The 17641-nt window shown below is 40.0% G+C and overlaps 1 protein-coding gene across 1 annotated transcript in view; it reads right to left on the bottom strand.

Moving 5' to 3' along the window:
- Prkd1 (protein kinase D1) overlaps positions 1–17641 on the bottom strand; it is a 297821-nt gene that overhangs the window by 81174 nt on the left and 199006 nt on the right. The window contains exons 3-4 of the mRNA XM_032907704.1: positions 3057–3188; positions 142–302 (exon numbers count right to left, since the gene is read on the bottom strand). Of these exons, the coding sequence (XP_032763595.1) occupies positions 142–302; positions 3057–3188 (293 nt within the window). The remainder of the gene's footprint in view (positions 1–141; positions 303–3056; positions 3189–17641) is intronic.

Here is a 17641-nt window from a genome sequence, read left to right as displayed (position 1 = left end):
CTGACCAACCTACAACAGAGACCCAGTCATCAACACAGGAGCTGCATCTCCCTCCCAGCATGCCTCCTGGCCTGACACTGATATCACAACATCCCCCAGATTTCTCAAGCAAGTGGGGAATGCATAAATAGCAGGTCATACCAGTAGAGGCTCATCGGGGGCACTGGTGGAGAACTCCGCAGATGCTGTGCGGACAGTACCCAGTCCAGTGAGGGAAACATTTGAGAGCCTTCTCCTTCTCACTCCACTGCAATTGTTGGGGATTTTAAATGCACATCTCTTATGGTAATTCAGGCCACATCCTGAAAAACAAACATAAAAATAGCTCTCATTTCACCAGAAATTAAATCTATTCCATCATTACTTATAAATTAAGAATTTGAAAACATAGCACGACATCAATTTGCCGCAATGCTACTTGGAAATACAAATTTTCCTTTGTGCTTTCTCTGAGTCTGTTCCCTATTTTAACATGGTTTTCAGATTCTCTTTTGTAAAAGTTCAACAACTTCCCTGGTTGTTTGGTTGTTTAATTTTCATTCATGCACTTTTTTTGATATTCTGAATATAATAAAGTTAGGTTTCAAGAGATCCACAAATATGTTTACAAATACATTGAACCATTTTTAGCTCCTATCATTTTAAATGTTTATGGGCAGACAGAGGAGAAAATTAATCATGGTTCATCACAAGTTTGGGTGACACTGATCTTAAGCTTGTCTCTGCAATTTGCGTACATGACCCTGAACAAAGTATTTTTTCTCAATTAAAGATGGGAATCTGTAAAATGGAGACAAAAATAACTACTCCACAGAATAAAGATACTATAAAGTACATACACTTGATGGTTTCCAGGTAACAGATAGATGGAAACATATCTCCCCCTTTGGGAGGTTATATTATATATATAATATATATTATAATACATATATATGTATGCATGTTCCTCACATAGCTGGCACCTGCTGCTCAGAATTTTCTTTTATGTCACAAAATAGGTCCTACAGCTTTTCAGATACTTTACAGATTTGCCACCCAGATATGAAGAGCTTAATGAAGCTATGATCCTGGGCTCCTGTGAGAGAGAAATGAGATGTGTTCACTTGCTCATGCTTCTGTGGGTATGTAGAATGTAAAAGTTATGAGGTCCTGGAAGTGTCTAACAAAACTTCAAAGAAATGCCTGGGAGGATAGGTACTTTGGCAGTTAAGTGTCCTTATAGGCCTGACAAGGGCAATGAATGGCTACACAAGAGGGGGGGGGAGAGGGGAGAGAGGGGAGAGGGAGAGAGGGAGAGAGAGGGAGAGGGGGGAGGGGGAGAGAGGGAGGGAGAGAGAGAGGGAGAGAGAGAGAGAGAAAGAGAGGAGGGAGAGGGAGGGAGGGAGAGGGAGAGGGAGGGAGAGGGAGAGGGAGAGGGAGAGGGAGGGAGAGGGAGAGGGAGGGAGAGAGGAGGGAGAGGGAGAGGGAGGAGGAGAGGGAGAGGGAGAGGAGAGGGAGAGGAGAGGGAGAGGGAGAGGAGAGGGAGAGGAGAGGGAGAGGGAGAGGGAGAGGGGAGGGAGAGGAGAGATAAAAGATGCAATGGAGACCCAGAAAATTTGGAGATGACATGAAAATTGGGTATTGGCTGAGGAAAGACTCTCATTGTGCAGAGCCAGCCTAAGAGAGACCATCTGAGCTATATACAACCAGCAAAGCCATTAAAGCAGGGCTGCCTAAGTCAGTTAGAGAACACACCATGCCACCATGTAGCCTAGATGCTACAAGATTTGATATTTGCATTTCTGGGTATGGGTCTTGTTTGGTATGGTGACTCTTCTTTGTCATTGTTACCGCATCCTTTTGAATCTGAATGCTTACCCTGACTCATTAAGGGTTGAAAGTATGTAACCAACAAAAATAGAAGCAAAAACAAACAAAACTCATTTTACAGCTAAGAGGAGACATGGATTTGGAACTCTGACAGACGCTGGCATAGTGAGGTTATGGCGCTTCTTACTAGGAGACTCAATACACTTTGCATGATGAGACTGGCATACACATTTTCGGTATCTAGGACAGAGTGTGACAGTTTGCAATTGGAATGTCTACTGAATGCTCCTGTGTTGATGACTGCCCAGCATGCAGACTATTAGAAGGTATAGGAATGTTAGGAGGAAGGGACTTAGAAAAATAAGTCATGGGGACATACCTGAAAGTGTACATTTATCTTGAATGCCAACCTCTCAGCTCTCATGAGGTGAGGGATACTGCTTAGCTGTATTCTTTGCCCTGCTGTTCTGCCTCCTTGTTGACCCAGAGTCAAGTGAGCAGGGACTTAAACCCCTGATACTGGGAGTCAAGCGTTATCTTTCCTTCTTTAAAGTTCTCCCAAATGTTTTGTCAGAGTGGAAGAAATCTAGTCAAAACAACACACCCAAGGCATGGTTTCTTCTAGATTTGCTCTCTGAGAGTTTCCATTCCACTGGTAAGAATTAAACAATTACGGTGAGATTATTTACAGGTTTTATTCCGAAAGGGTGACCATAATGATTCGAAGCACACCATTTTCCCAAATAGAGACCACAGGTAAGGGATGCATGAGTCCTTGGGACTGCAGAGTGGTGTTCTTGTACACTGAGCTCTCCAGTTCTCTTTGGGAAAAAGCTCATACCATTGTCTGTGTGAAAACACACATGGAAGTTCCATTATACCCATTCATCATCAGGGTGATCATGGGTAGTTTGATTAACCATCTAAAACTCTGGGTCTTGTTAAAGCTAAGTATTACAAGTTCTGGCTTACATAAGATGGAAATCTTAGTTTTCACTTCTGGCTAAGATACCCCATGCACTACAGTATAGAAACCTTCCACTTGAGGAAAGAGGTGAGAACTTATAGATGAGGTTAAGAATGTCAAAATCAAGGAACTTTAGAACTGAACAAAATACTGCATAAATGGAGACAGAGATATCAAGATGAAAGGAGGATGCTTACGAGAGAGGACGGTGTCATCTGAAGCACACGGAAGCAGCAGCTTCAGCTCACATTAGGTGTGGAGGGGACAGAAAACAACTCACCTTCACATTTAAGGCCTTGGCGCACCAGTCCCCACAGCATTTCTCCACAGTGATCACAGAAAGCCGGGGCTCTGTATGAATGAACGAAGAGAGTGTGAGGCCGGATCTGGAAGTCTTCGAAGGTGGCTGAAGCTGCAGAAAGAGCACAGTGCAAGAGAGGTTGAATGGATACAGGCGTGCCAGGTGAGGGAAAACTAGCCAAACGCAGTGCTGTATATTCGGGCCAGCCTTTGGCAAAGTGTGTATTCAGGAATAGCTTAGGATACATGACACATAGACTTTACACCTTACAAATCATACAGAAAAATGATAGGCAACATGGTTTGTACTTTCATTCATTAGGATTTACTCTGAAACACAATGTTAGGCTTGGTGGCACAACAGTGTCTTGGATTTCTCTTTCTGCATGGCAATCTTCCTTTCATACTATTTCAGTAACAATAAATTGCTAAAGGAAAGGGAGGATGGCATGATAAGCTATCTGCTTCCTGCATGGCTGATATATATTAATTGAAAATATTTTGTTTTTCACCCCTAATGAGGACCTGCTGACTGTTGGTAGCCTCTGGAAGAGGGAAGAGTCTATTTCCTCTAAGAGTATTGTCCCTGGTTGGTTGACCATGCTCTAGAGCATGACTCACACCCACGGATTTATGGGGATCATGAATTAGACTCAGAAGTCATGAAGCTGGGAAGCAATAGGGGAGTGAGGGTGAATCTGGAAGGAAAAAAGGGAGTGGAGAGGAAGTAGACTGTGATCAAAATACATTGCCTGCTTGTATAAAATTCTCAAAGGATTAATAAAAGCATTATACTGAAAGTATTTTGCCTCTCACCTAAGGTATTCAAATATATTAATGAAATAAAAGCGACAGCCTGTATTTAAACACTGTTTTCCGATAGGACAAACAGTGTGAAGAGGAGCATTAAAGTGTAATTGGAGCAGAGAAGTCCGATTACACCCTGAGGCTGACCATCTCCTTGGAGGATACAGATGGATTAACACTTGAAAACTGATACCAAACATTAAAAGTGTAACCTCCAAATAACCCCGACACTTCCTCATGAGCAGATCAAATCGAAGGATTAATAGGAATGGACCAGCCATGGTTTACTCTGAGAAAAACATGGATAAACTACGTGTGTGATGGAGGGTCCTTTTGTTCTTTTCTAAGTATTGCCTGTTTAATGAAGTGCACATAAAAGACAGCTAGTGCACATGAGCTCAGCTACACTGCTCTATGGACATTTCTGTATTATAAAAGTGGCCCACGTTTCTGCTATTCTTCAAACTAAGAAGGATAAAGCGAAAGACTGGTAGAGTTGCGTCTTTTGGATTTCTCCGCAGTTGTAAGCTCATGTTCAGTGTTCACTACTAAGACAGACAGTGCACTCCTGGCAACCAGGATTGCTGCAGGAACCAGACATCACCTATGAGGTATCACACATAACAACCATGAACCTCGCTATCTCCCTTTGGAGGGGAGAAGGGTTGCATGACCATGGGATTCTCTAGCTCATTAAAACCTGAATCTCTACTAAGAATAGAAGACGATCCTGGAGACTTGACTCCTCAGGCTTTATACCTAGTGAATTTTGGAGAAAAAAAAATATTGCAAATCAGAGAATATGTTGATTAACAATATTATTGACAATGCTTTTTTAAATCAATCAGTAAAAAGTATGGTTATCATTCAAGGTACCAATTTATACACACTGGTAAAATGTATCTAATCTAGAGAATGCTAAATTCTCCTTAAAATTGATCTCTTGAACTCATAAGCAATTTTTCCCAAGACCATTAAAGAAAACACATGAATACACTGTGCCAATCGTTCATTCCTAGTTCCTTCACCATGGAATCCACCCTTTCCAGGACCAAACCACTATGACAATACTATGACAGTAATTAGTTGAATAATTATTGTAGTTTTCAAAATAAGAAACGCTAGAATTTGACAATACAAATAGCAAGCTGCGTAGAGACATTTTAGGAATTAATCAGGAAGAATATAAATAATTAAACTAAAGATTTTCAATGACACCTCCCCCTGTAATTTATGGCAGCTAGATTTGTGGTGTTTTTTTGTTTTTTTAAAGGGGAATTAACATTCATAAGCAGTTAGCACCCTTGACTTATGTTTAAATGCCACATTACTAAAGTTCAATTTTAATATTCTCCTGTTAATTTTAGAATAATTAAATACATTTTTAAAATAAAACTACTAAGCATGGTGAGGTTTTTGCATCCATTTGAAATCAAAGCACAACATCCATTCATTATGAATTTACCTGTGCTGCACCCTGGGGGAAATCAGCATTAGCTGAGCATATGCATGCCGGCTCGCCTAATCACAAAATCGCACTTCAGAGATAATCACCTAGCACAGGCAAACAAAGTGAAGGCTGCAATTCCATTTCATTTAAGTTTTGGAATCAAAATGGACAGATAAGAATAGGAATATTAGCATGTCTAGAGATTCCAAGAAAGGAACAATGAGCCTGTCATAATCAATCAGCCGACCTAAATTAAAACGATATGACAGGGAAACAAACTGAGCACAATGGGCCCTCATACTGGTATTTGTGTCTCTTTGATTTGCTCTATTCACAGTCTATTGTTACACTCCAGCATGCAAGAGAGGAGAAAATGACATGCTTTCCTTAGTCACTGAGCGTTTGAAACAGGTAATTGAGCCAAAAATCTTAATATAATCAGTAGTTCTTTACAGGTTCATTATAAATTGTTGGACAAAATGGACTAAACTGGTTAGCAGTACAGAGGAAATGAGGCTTCTGAAGCAAAATAAATCATCTCTGGAGGTCAAAACTATTTGCATAATAAAGTAAAACAATGTCAGATCTTCCAAGATTTTCAGTAAATTTTTAAATGGCTATTTTGGCAATTTGGAAGCAGCATTAACTCTTTGCAGCTGTGACAGTTTGGGACTGATATTTGAGAAAGATGTGATTAACATGCTTTAAACACCATTTTATTTGATGTTTTTACAAACAATCTAAGATGCTGATACGGTTACCCCACTGTACATAGAGAAAACTTGAACAGAAACGAAGGTGCAACACTGGGCACTGTAGAATCTGGACTCAGCCAGTCTCGACAGCAGAACTGTACAGACTCAGTTATCACTCCTTATTATTTCTATAAAAATGAACTATAGAAGTTTATTTATTGTTATTGAGAATGGTATTTTCAAACAGTGTTATTATGTGTGGTGGAACAAGGTAGTCCCAACAAAACAGAGAAAACAGGAGTTGCTCTAAGCTCAAGGCAGACTAGTCCACTCAAAGTACTCATCCAGGTCAGCACTGGCTATAAAGAAGATGCTGTTTCCAAAGACCGAAAAGAAAGCTGGACACTGCAACCCAATGGGACATATAACCTTCAATAAGTATGCGTTCTTATATTAGAGGCAGTAAAAATGTTGGAGAAATTAAAAACTTTCATTTCTGTTCTTCATCTTTTAAAACATATCTTGCATAAAATTTCTGATCTCAAATTCATCCTGTCTACTTAGTTCGAAGTTACAAGCATTGTTTAAAACACTGGTAATTCATAGATTCAAATGAGTTGAAACTTGTGCCACATGATAACCCATGATAACACGAGTCCTCAAGTCTAACTCAAGAAAAAATGCTTTGAAGGTTCTCATAAGTCTGGAGACATCTTCTTCCTTAGCATATAGACTATTTGAAGAAGGGTCTGAATGCCAGGTCCTCACACACACTCACACTGTTGTAGTATCAGCCTCACAGCCCACAAACCTAAGTGTGACAGACACACAAAAATCATCTTTTGCTACTTGCTGTTTTCCAGAAAGGATGGCCCCTCTCTACATCATTTTATAGCATTTGTAAAGACTTAACTCATTAGAAAGTGTTTATCTAGATCCTCCAACACTCCTTTGTAACCACTACTCACTGTTCAGTTCTAATTACAAGCCTAAAATGTAAGTTTTTCATGCCTTCTCAAGTCAATCCACATACGTGTCAATGGCCTAAAGCACAGAGTTCAATTATATCGTGCTTTATTGATCATGTTTTGGATTGACTGATCCAAAGCCTACTAGGCAATAACTGACTGAAGAATGCTGTCTGTTAATATGAGTTATAACCAGCCCCATGCATAATCAGAAAGTGTATCAATGTCAGTAGAGAAAGAAGTTGTGAGTTCTTGAGTCTGTCTCTGAAGGCATCATATAGCACTCTGCAGGACGGGTAGTTTAAAACACAGGGAACAGAAAAGGGGGGAAATATTTAAGACATGCATAATAAGATTATCTTTGTATAATAACTATGTCTTCTTTATACTTTTCTGGTACGCTGTGATGAGGGTTAGCTAATTTGATTCCAGACTGCCCTGTGGTACCTGAATGATTCCAACAGATAACTCCTGCATCCAGAGGACTGAGACCCATGCCTCAGTGACAGTAGGATAACACCTGTGCTTGTCTACACGATGCTCCCTCCCACCAATCCACACGAATCTGTCCTTATGGGATGGATTAACATCCTTCTTCTACATGTCACTTCCGTTACAAATGCTCTCTTCATGTACAACTGCTGGAATCATCCTTACCTTGCAGAGTTTATTAATCCTGGGAACAGTAAAGAGATCTAGGGAGAACCCATAGCACCCAAGGGCAATGTCATTCAATGGGTTTTGTGTGAACCATGTCTTCACATAGTCAAGAAAATTAAAAAAAAATTCTTCTTTTGATTTAACATCTTATATTGAAAATATGTGTGAGTTGTAATGACAAAAACATAGGGTGCTGCGAAAATACCATGCCAGAAATCATAGCAACCATGACAACAAAGGAACATATAGTTAAAGCTACTGATTAGGCAGCTCAGATGGTTCTGGAAATTTTAAGTGAGTGACTCAGTGAGAAAAGATGGAAAGCAAAGCAGGATGTGTTGCATTACAAGAAGGTACTAACTGATATTTTGAATAAAACATAGTAATGAGAGAGAGAGAGAGAGAGAGAGAGAGAGAAAGAGAGAGAGAGAGAGAGGTTGGTTGGTCTACCTGCAATAGCATAATGTAATGCAAATTAGCAACACAAAACAACTGACTTTAATAAAGGATAAACTAGTGTAAGTTGTGTAAACAAAAAGGAAATGCATCAGAGGCAGAAGTGGCCATGCAAGGGCAGATGAGTTAGAAACACATGGAGAAGGCTGAAGGTGGGGGGGAGGGGAGGACGTTCTGGCAGCTTTTTATGTGGAGACATGAGAAAAACAGGAGCCTGACCCACCACAGATAAGAGTTCAATTCTAAAGTACAAAGTGAGCCAAACAATCCCATTGCAATTGTGCTTTAGTGCCTTCTAGAACAAATGGAGCGACTTTAAGAAAACAGATGAAGGAAGAGCGTGTTCCAGAAGAAAATCAAGTTTAGGAGACGTAACCAGATTATCCAAGATTCAAGGTCTTTAAATTAATATTTTTTGTTATCGTTGTCTTTGTTCTTCCAACAAGGTTTCTCTGTGTAGTATTGACCGTCCTGGAACTCAGTCTGCAGACTAGATTCGTCTTGTACTAAAAGATCTGCTTGCTCTGCCTTTCAAGTGCTGGGATTAACGGTATGGGCCATCAGGCACGGCTATAAATGAATAATTTTTAACAGACCCCAATAAATAGTATTTGAGGTCACAGAAGGTGACTCTCATGGAATCAATGATATAAATTCTTTACTTTTATTTTTTATTTCATGTACATGGGTGTTTTGCCTGCGTACATATCTGTGCATCATGTGCATGCCTGGTGACAGTAAAGGACAAAGATGGAGCTGATGCCCAGGAGTGCAGTTAGATTTGTTGTGTGGATGCTAGGAATTGAGCCATGGTCCTCTGGGGGCGCAGGCACATTTTCTAAATTATTTATTTTTTGATAATATAGTATATTTATACCATCCTCCCTTCCCTTTGCTCCATTTGTTATAGAAGGCACTAAAGCATGCACATATATGTTTTTCTTAAAGTTGCTCCATTTGTTTATAGAAGGCACTAAAAGCACACACACACACACACACACACACACACACACACACACACACACACACACACACACAAACACACACACACACACACACCTAAATGTATGAGTAAGTACTACTTGCTCATTTTGTTTTGTGTGTTGTCAGGGTTGATCATTTGGCATTACATAAGCCCTGTTGTGCTCTTCCCTGTATGTCTCCCACTCATGGCACTCCTTAGATGCCTGTAGTTCTTTTTCTCTGAGGGGGTGAGGGATCCTAACTTTTAAGGAAATCTTATTGTGTCTACTGAATATTTTCTAAAGTCTTCCTCCACAAGAATAAAAATATTTTAATAAAGAATAAAAGTTCTACAGAAGAGGAAGGAAAAGATTTAGCCCTACTTGAAATAAAATATTTTATGAAGTGACGTTTTAAAATAGTGTGTAAGAAGAACTCAATAGAAAGGCATAAATAATAATCTAGAGGCATAGTGTACACATGAATTTAAAATATGCTAAAAGCACAACAGATCCACAGAGATGGGCCATCCTATAAAAATCATTCATAATTTAAAAACATGGGAGATATACACCTTAGAATCTAAGCCTGGGGTCAGAGCCTCTGGAAAAAGGAGGCTCACGTTAAGTCCTGTGCACACTAGTGAGTTTATCAGACCCTGGTGGTGAGTTCCAAACTCAGGTAATATAGATGGCCCTGATCAAACTCTGTGAAACCCTAAACAAAACCAGAACTAATAAACGGGGGTAATTTATAGGGAGGAATGGGGTCAGAGCTGATATGAAAAACAAGACAAGACACTTATATAGTGTACATGTATAGAAGTATGAAAGAACAAAAAAAAGTCAAAAAATTGTTATCTTACAGTCTCTTATTCAGTATACTCACAATAGATTTACTTATAATAATTAAAAGTCAAAGTCACAAAAAGCTAATTATTTTTACTGATTTCAGGTATAGAGCATATAATCACAGTACTCAGAGGAACATTTGTAAATGTTTCACAGCAGTATTAGTTCCTATTCAAGAGGTTGTTAGCAATGTACTCATGAAGGGGTTAGAGTTAACACCCAAGATGCCTCATTTTCCTTTTCACAAGGCTTTGCACTCCATAGCCATCATAAAGCATTTATTTCAGAGTTCGAACTTACCCTAAATAGCTACAGAACAGATATAAGAAGTATTTGTTAACTGTGATAGATAGATGGATGGATAGATGATAGATAGATAGATGGATGGATAGATAGATAGATAGATAGATAGATAGATAGATAGATAGATAGATAGATAGATAGATAGGAGACAATACAAAATGAAAATATTTTAGTATATCTTGGTCCACATTGAAACAAGCTTGCTAACAATCCCTTTAGAAAACTTCCTTCTCCCACCATCATTGGTGAATGCTTCTTTATTGTAAACATTTCCCCTTATGTTTTGTAAGAAGGTAGCCACATCTTGCTGAATCCTAACTGTTCTATACCTCAGCTCCTCAGCTTAGAGAAGCTTCCCTGATCTTGTTGCATGCTCATCACCATCTGGGGTAAAGTCCCACTTTCTCTGAGCTATACCCTCGTGAGCATAGTTTTATTAATCAATTAGTTCTTTGACAATTTAATGCATGTTTATAGTGAACATATATGTACAATAGGAAAAGAGACATGACCTGTGGTCATGTAGGCTCAAGACAGCGATCTCCACGCCTCAGAACCATAGACCTTTTCTTTTCATCAAGATCCACTGTAGGGAGCCATGGAGAAGGCCTTTGCCTACAGAGCCACATGTAATCTCTAGTAGAAGGCCTCTCTGCACTCCCAGCCATAATCCACAACCACAGCCAAGCCTGCTGCCTTCAAGCTAAGGACTTTCCCTTCTGTGACATCCCGGAGCTCACCTCCCCCAACCCCCACCTGGGCTAAACATAGTCCCCAAGCCCATGGGCCCCCAAGTCTGTTCTCAGCTCTTCTGAGACTCCCAGCAGTGGCTGAATGTTCAAGAGCCTGAGAACCCCTCAGCCCTGGCCTCTTCATAGACCCAGGGGCGCCTGAGCCCTTTCTGGCATCCCTACATATCATATGGTGCTTTCCCACCCCAAGAGAAGTACTTTGGTGCTCTGCTAAGGCCCAGCACCCCCACCCCAGAGGCAGCATTACTGTTTGTTATCCCCCTTACCTCCTCTTATCCACTTTCCTCTTCAGATCCACTCCCTTACATATCTCTATCTCACATTCCAATCTATTTGTTTTGTTTTGTGACAGATTTAGTGAAGGATATCAATGTGATTGACCATGGATTTGGAGATATCCATTGGCACTTCGTCTCAGCAGTGAATGAACAACTAAAGAGGTCTCATCCTTTCCCAGAATCAGATGTTTAGCAGTTAGGAGTAAGACCTTGTAAGCCCTTTTCCCATCCATGAGTGATTGTTGACAGTCAGTCTTGTTCAAGCTCAATAGAGAATCCTTCAACTTCTGTTGAGTTCCTTAACACAGTGGTTGCATCATGTGTAAAGAATGACATTTCATACTCATTCTCCCAGTCTTCCACCTCTGACATTCTTCCCATCCCTTCATCCCTAGGTTCTCTAAGCCTTCGAGAGGATGTTTTAAGCATCTCCCTTAGGGTTAGGCTCTCAGCCATCATTCATTTTCCATATCATAGGCAGCTATTTGCCACAAAGAAAGGCTTCTATTATTATAATGGATGGGAGTAGCTTTTATCTATGGATATAAACATAGGAATCTACAAGTCAGTTTGAAACTTTGTCCATTGAGTTATATAGTAGTAACTTTTGCTCTTGGGTTGACAACTTTTGGGTCATAGGTTGTTGACTAGGCATACAGAAAAAGACATGGATCCCCTCTTTGGAGAGGCCTCAAATTCAATCACAGGGGAGTCTGTTGTCTTTGTAAAAGTAGTACTACTATTATGCAGGCCTGTATATCTAGCCAGAATGGTTGGTACTTCAGAAGATGTAGTATAATCAACTTGTGGAGAAAAGATACCAAGATTCAGCTGTGAATCCTGTAAGTATACTTCCTACTTTCTCATCTAGAAATTTCTGACCATCAGGGAATATGATGAGGTCCACCATCAATGTGCAGCTGATCTTTGTGCACAATGAGAGGTAAAGCTCAGTTCCATTCTTCTGAATGTTGATATCCAGGTTTCTTAGCACTATTTGTTGAATATTAACCTTTTTCCCATATATTTTTGACATCTTTGGAGAAAAAAAACAAAAAAAGATACATGTACCCATAGCTGTATGTGCATAAATGCACATCTAGGTCCTCTATTTCATTCCAGTGGTCTATGGGTTTTTTCTTTTCCTCACAGAATTATGCTGTTTTCATTACTTTGAAATGAAAGAGCTACTTAGTGATAGCTCTTGCACTATTCCTTTTGTTCATTTTTGCTCTGGTGAAATGGCTAGTGTTGTATGTCAACGTGACCCAAGCTGGAGTTATCACAGAGAAAGGAGCCTCCCTTGAAGAAATGTCTCCATGAGATCCAGCTGTAAGGCATTTTCTCAATTAGTGATGGAGTTGGGGGCATAGCCCACTGTGGGTAGTGCCATCCCTGGGCTGGTAGTCTTGGGTCCTATAAGAAAGCAAACTGAGAAAGCCAGAGAAAGCAAGCCATCCCTCCATGGCCTCTGCATCAGCTCCTGCTTCCTGACCTGCTTGGGTCCCAGTCCTGACTTCCTCACTGGCATTCATTGACCTTTCTGGCACTATATGCTAAAGATGAAAGCCATGGATGTGGTATCAGAGCTGGTCTGGGCTCTAACTCAGGTCAGTGCAAATGGATGATCTTGAATAAGAAGCCTCATTTTGCTGCACCACCTTGCTCTTCTCTGGGAAACTTGATGAGTGAAACTATCCTTGTTGAGCTTTATGGAGAGCATAACTAAGTTGGCAGCCTTTGATATTTTGGTCAAGTGATCACTCCAAGTTCTTAGCAAAATGATTAAGAATATAGCCTTTGAAATCAGAAGTATCAAAGTGTGACTCATAGTTATTACCATTATTTACAATGATTGGTATTATCATGACCATCAGTCCTAATGCAGAGGACTGAAGCTTTTTATTACCAACCAACAGCACTTAAACCTAAGGATAATAGGATCTATTATTATTTGTTCATTCTACTTCTTAAAGAATGTTTGCACTCCAGAGGAAATGAATTTTCCTCCTCTGTTCTGGTTAACCATAATTAAATACAGCTAAGTCCATAAGGCTGTTTCTAGTTCCTTCTCTAATGTGAATCAATTAACAGGCATTTCAGTAAGGAGAGAAGGGTCACCATATCCTGATGGGACTGAATGACAAATGCCACAGCTGGAAAGAGATTAGAGAGCATCTCAGGTCAAGAAAGAATGTAAATGGTTACCCCATGTGTCTAGCACCGGGAAAAAACGAAAATTAAGTAAAAATGTCATGGAGTCAAATTCGAGCTAATGAGTGCATGCTCTGCAGGTACTCTGAACAGAGGAACGAAAGGTCAAGTCTGTTGCTTAGAAAGTGCCTTCATGTACAGGAGATTTTATACCTTTAAAAGGGATAATGACCTAATTTACATGAGGAACACCAGCATACAAATTACTCTTTAGGCTCCTAACTAAAGGACTGTAGGCAAAGTCTATATACAGCATTATACAGAAATGAGGGCAGCAGGGTTTCCTGGGACCAACAGCATCACTGTTTTCCAATATATTCGCATGTAGAGGCTCCAAGCTAGGAGTCTATATGCTTGGCTTCGGGTTTTTGGAAGTCTCACTTTATTTTCCATAAAACCAATATTTATATCTGATTTTTAAGCATAAATTTCACAAAGCTGTGAAATCCAACCATAGTTCCTTTAGAACAAAAGGGTTCAACTATCGCTGAATCTCTTATCACTTTGCTGATGCTCTCACTGCCAATAAATGGTACTGGCTCTGGACATAGAGAGCATTGTGCTGATGGACACCTATAATACTTGAAATTTGTTATTAAGATTTCAGTCACACATATGATTTCAGTCACATCCACCTCTCATTCTTTACTCTCTACTTCTTTTCCATACCACGACCTCCATTTTTTCTTCCCAACTGCATGTGCTTTTGTATTTTAACCCACTAAATTCAATTAGTGCTACCCTAGGTGCTCCTTCCTCAATACTCAACAGCACTGACTGCCAATAGCTCTTCTGCTAGGGATAGGGTTTCATTAGTTCCCACCCCCCATTACCCCACCCATGCTCTAAGTATGTTTGGCTTGTATTTTGCACAGATCTTGTGCATATTGTCATAGTCACTGTCTCTTCATACATCCAGTGGTGCTCTCATGTCTGGCAAATACTGTTTCTTAGCAGAAGGCCATTACTTCTGACTCTTTCTAACCCTTCTTCTGTGATAATTCCTAAGCCTTCTGGGAAGGGAGTATGATACAGATTTCACATTAAGAACTGAACATTTCACAGTCTCATATTCTCCAGATGTTGAACAGTTGTGGGCCTCTGTGTCAATCACCATCTACTATAAAAAAGGGTCTCTGGTTGATATTTGTATCTTTGAGTATAAAGATAAGAATCTCACCGGCAATTTATTAATGTCTACTTAGCAAAATATTACTATAAGGCTCTTCAGTAGACCCTATAGGCAGCCAGAAATATGTTATTGGCTTAGTTAGTGGTGCAAGGAAAAATTCTACCTCATGGATCAAAACCTGAATCCAATCAGAAAGTGGCTGACTATTCCTAGAACATCTGTGCCACTATTATACAAATGGGAATATCTTGCCAGGACAGTTGTTTTGCTTATTACAAGGTTCACAGCTATGTATGACTTTTGATGACCTCCTCCCCCAGGTAATGTATAAAGAATCTGCCAGCACCATGAAAGCCAACAGTGAAAGCCTCCTAGCCAGGACCAGCCTTATTTCTTCTTGTCTCAAGGATGTGTTATCTTCAGGAACTTCCCACCAAGCTCCCACAGGATATACAAGGCAATGTCCATAGACTGTAATATAGCTTTACACCAATTCCTCACAGTGAAAGACTTTACATTTCTATTAATTTCTCAATATTAAAAGACTTCAAACCCCAGGTATATCACTCTTCAGTACTTCCCAAAAAATGTTCCACCATACTACAAGGACGCTTACTCAACTCTCTTCATAGCTGCTTTATTCATAATAGACAGAAACTAGAAACATCCTGCACGTTCCTCAAGTGAGGAATAGATAGGGAAAATATGGCACATTTACACAGTGGAGTATTATTACTAAGCTAGTAAGATAATGACTTGATGAACTTTGGGAGGTAAATGAGTGGAACTAGGAAATATCATCCCTAATGAGGTAATCCAAAACCAGAAAGACAAACATGGTATTCACTCACTTATAAATGGGTACTAAATGTTACAATCCACAGACCCAAAGAAGCTAAGTAACAAGGAGATTTCAAAGAGGTTGGCTTCAATCTCACTTAGAATGGGAAATAGAATAAACACTGGGAGGAATATGAGAGCAAATGGGATCAGATGGGGAGAGGATAGTGAGAGAGAGAGAGAGTCCTGGGAAAGACAAGTGGAATCAGGTTTGGGGGGCAGATCTCTGGGACAAAGCTAGAAACCTAGGACAATGGAAACTACAAGGAATCTATGAAGATGATCCCAGCTAAGACTCCTAGCAATGGTTATGAAGCCTGAGATGGCCATCTTCAGTAAGCAGGCAATACTTGCAATGAAGGGATTAGGATCCAACTCAGCCATAAAACCTTCCACCCGCAATCTGTCCAGTCTACAAGATGTACAGGGGGTAAAGATGAAGCAAAAATTGAGGAAATAGCCAACATTTACTGGTCCAGCTTGAGTCCCATGCCATGTGAGGGAGTCCACCCCTGATATTCTTAATGATAGTCTGCTATACTTGCAGACAGGAACCTAACATAACTGTCATCACAGAGCTTCCTGCAGCAACTGATGTAGACTGAAGCATAAACCCACAGTCAATCACTAGGTGGAGCTTTGGGAGTCCTGCGGATGATGGGGGAGAAAGAACTAAAGGAGCCATTGGGATGAAGGACATACAACAAACCCCACAGAATCAACTAACCTGGGCCAATAGGAGCTAACAGAGACAGAATGGTCAACCAGGCAGTATGCATGAGACAGACCCAGGCCATATGCAAATATGTAACATTTCTGTAGCTTGATCTTTATCCGTACAGTGGCAGCAGAGGCAGTCTCCAACTTTGTTGCCTGCCTTTGGCTCCCTTTCCCCTAACTGGGCTTCCTTGTCTAGCATAGATAAGAGAAGATGAACCTAGTCTTATAGTGAAGGGTAGAGAAAAGACATAGCCTGGTAGATAACGGTCATGAAAGAATCAAATCCAGATTCTAGGTGTGTTTCAATAGCTGTAAAGAAGCTAATGCCAAGAAAATAAACAGACTGCCCTTTAGAGTGGGCAGCTAATGATGTAGGCCAAATTATTAGTAAATGAGTATAAGTAGTCTCATACATTTTAGGTTCACTAAAAGCTCAGCTCTGCATATATACATACAGCAAACATATAGCTCAGCTGGTCTGTATGCTAGATTGGAATAAAAAACTTATCATGTTCTAAATATCTAATCTAAAAGTGGTGTTTGGGACTATATTGCTCACATATTATAATCTTGGTTATTTGTACTGATTTCAAGATCTCATATGATAGTAAATGAGTAATATGTGTTATAATTTGAAGGGCACCTCAATAACAAAAAAGGGAATCCATTAAAAACAACTGAATATGATTTTACATCTAAAATTCATATTAATATTAAATTTAGACTGCTTTAATTTTATTATCAAAATATCTGCAATATACTAAGTAAATAACTATTTAAAAACCTGTTTACCTGTGCAACCCAGCCAGTGAAGCAGTTAGGCTAACTGCAGATCCAATGCCCAAATCTCATACCCAGCTCTTGGACACAACACCTAAAACAGCCTCCACTTCTACCCCATTACAACCCATACAACCTCCCAAAGATCTTCCCTTCCTAACCTCCCCACCACCTCTTTGATAAATCCCAGACACCAACTCAAATTGGAATCTTTAGGAACATAGATAGGTAATCAAGTAGGTTAAATACAGATTACTTTCCACTCCATTCCTCCTAATCCCATTTCCTAGTCTCATTGATAGCTCTATAACAGACCTTCTGCTAAATCTCTGCTCCCACTTCAACGGGACAAACTAAGCAGATCCTGGTGGAACACTCTGCTCTCCTTCCTCCTATGAAACCACTCAGCCCCACCCTGGCCCATCCCCATTCCTAAGTGTCAGCTCCCATAGTCCAGAAACACAATTTGGGCACAACTCACAGACACACCTATCAGGACTCCATAAAATTTTGTGCCAGGATAACATACTCCCAATACACTAAGAACCAGAGAGGAAACAAAAACTGAGAAACAAAACACCCACCCAACAAAGACAGATATTCTGCATCTAGAATTACAATTTCCTCAATGTCAGAATCCAATATAAGGTCAATATAAAAGCACAATCAATAGGAGCCCAGACAATATATCTACAT

This window comes from Rattus rattus, chromosome 7, assembly GCF_011064425.1.
Source record: "Rattus rattus isolate New Zealand chromosome 7, Rrattus_CSIRO_v1, whole genome shotgun sequence".
Lineage (NCBI taxonomy): Eukaryota > Metazoa > Chordata > Mammalia > Rodentia > Muridae > Rattus > Rattus rattus.
This window is presented reverse-complemented; position numbering and strand designations above follow the sequence as displayed.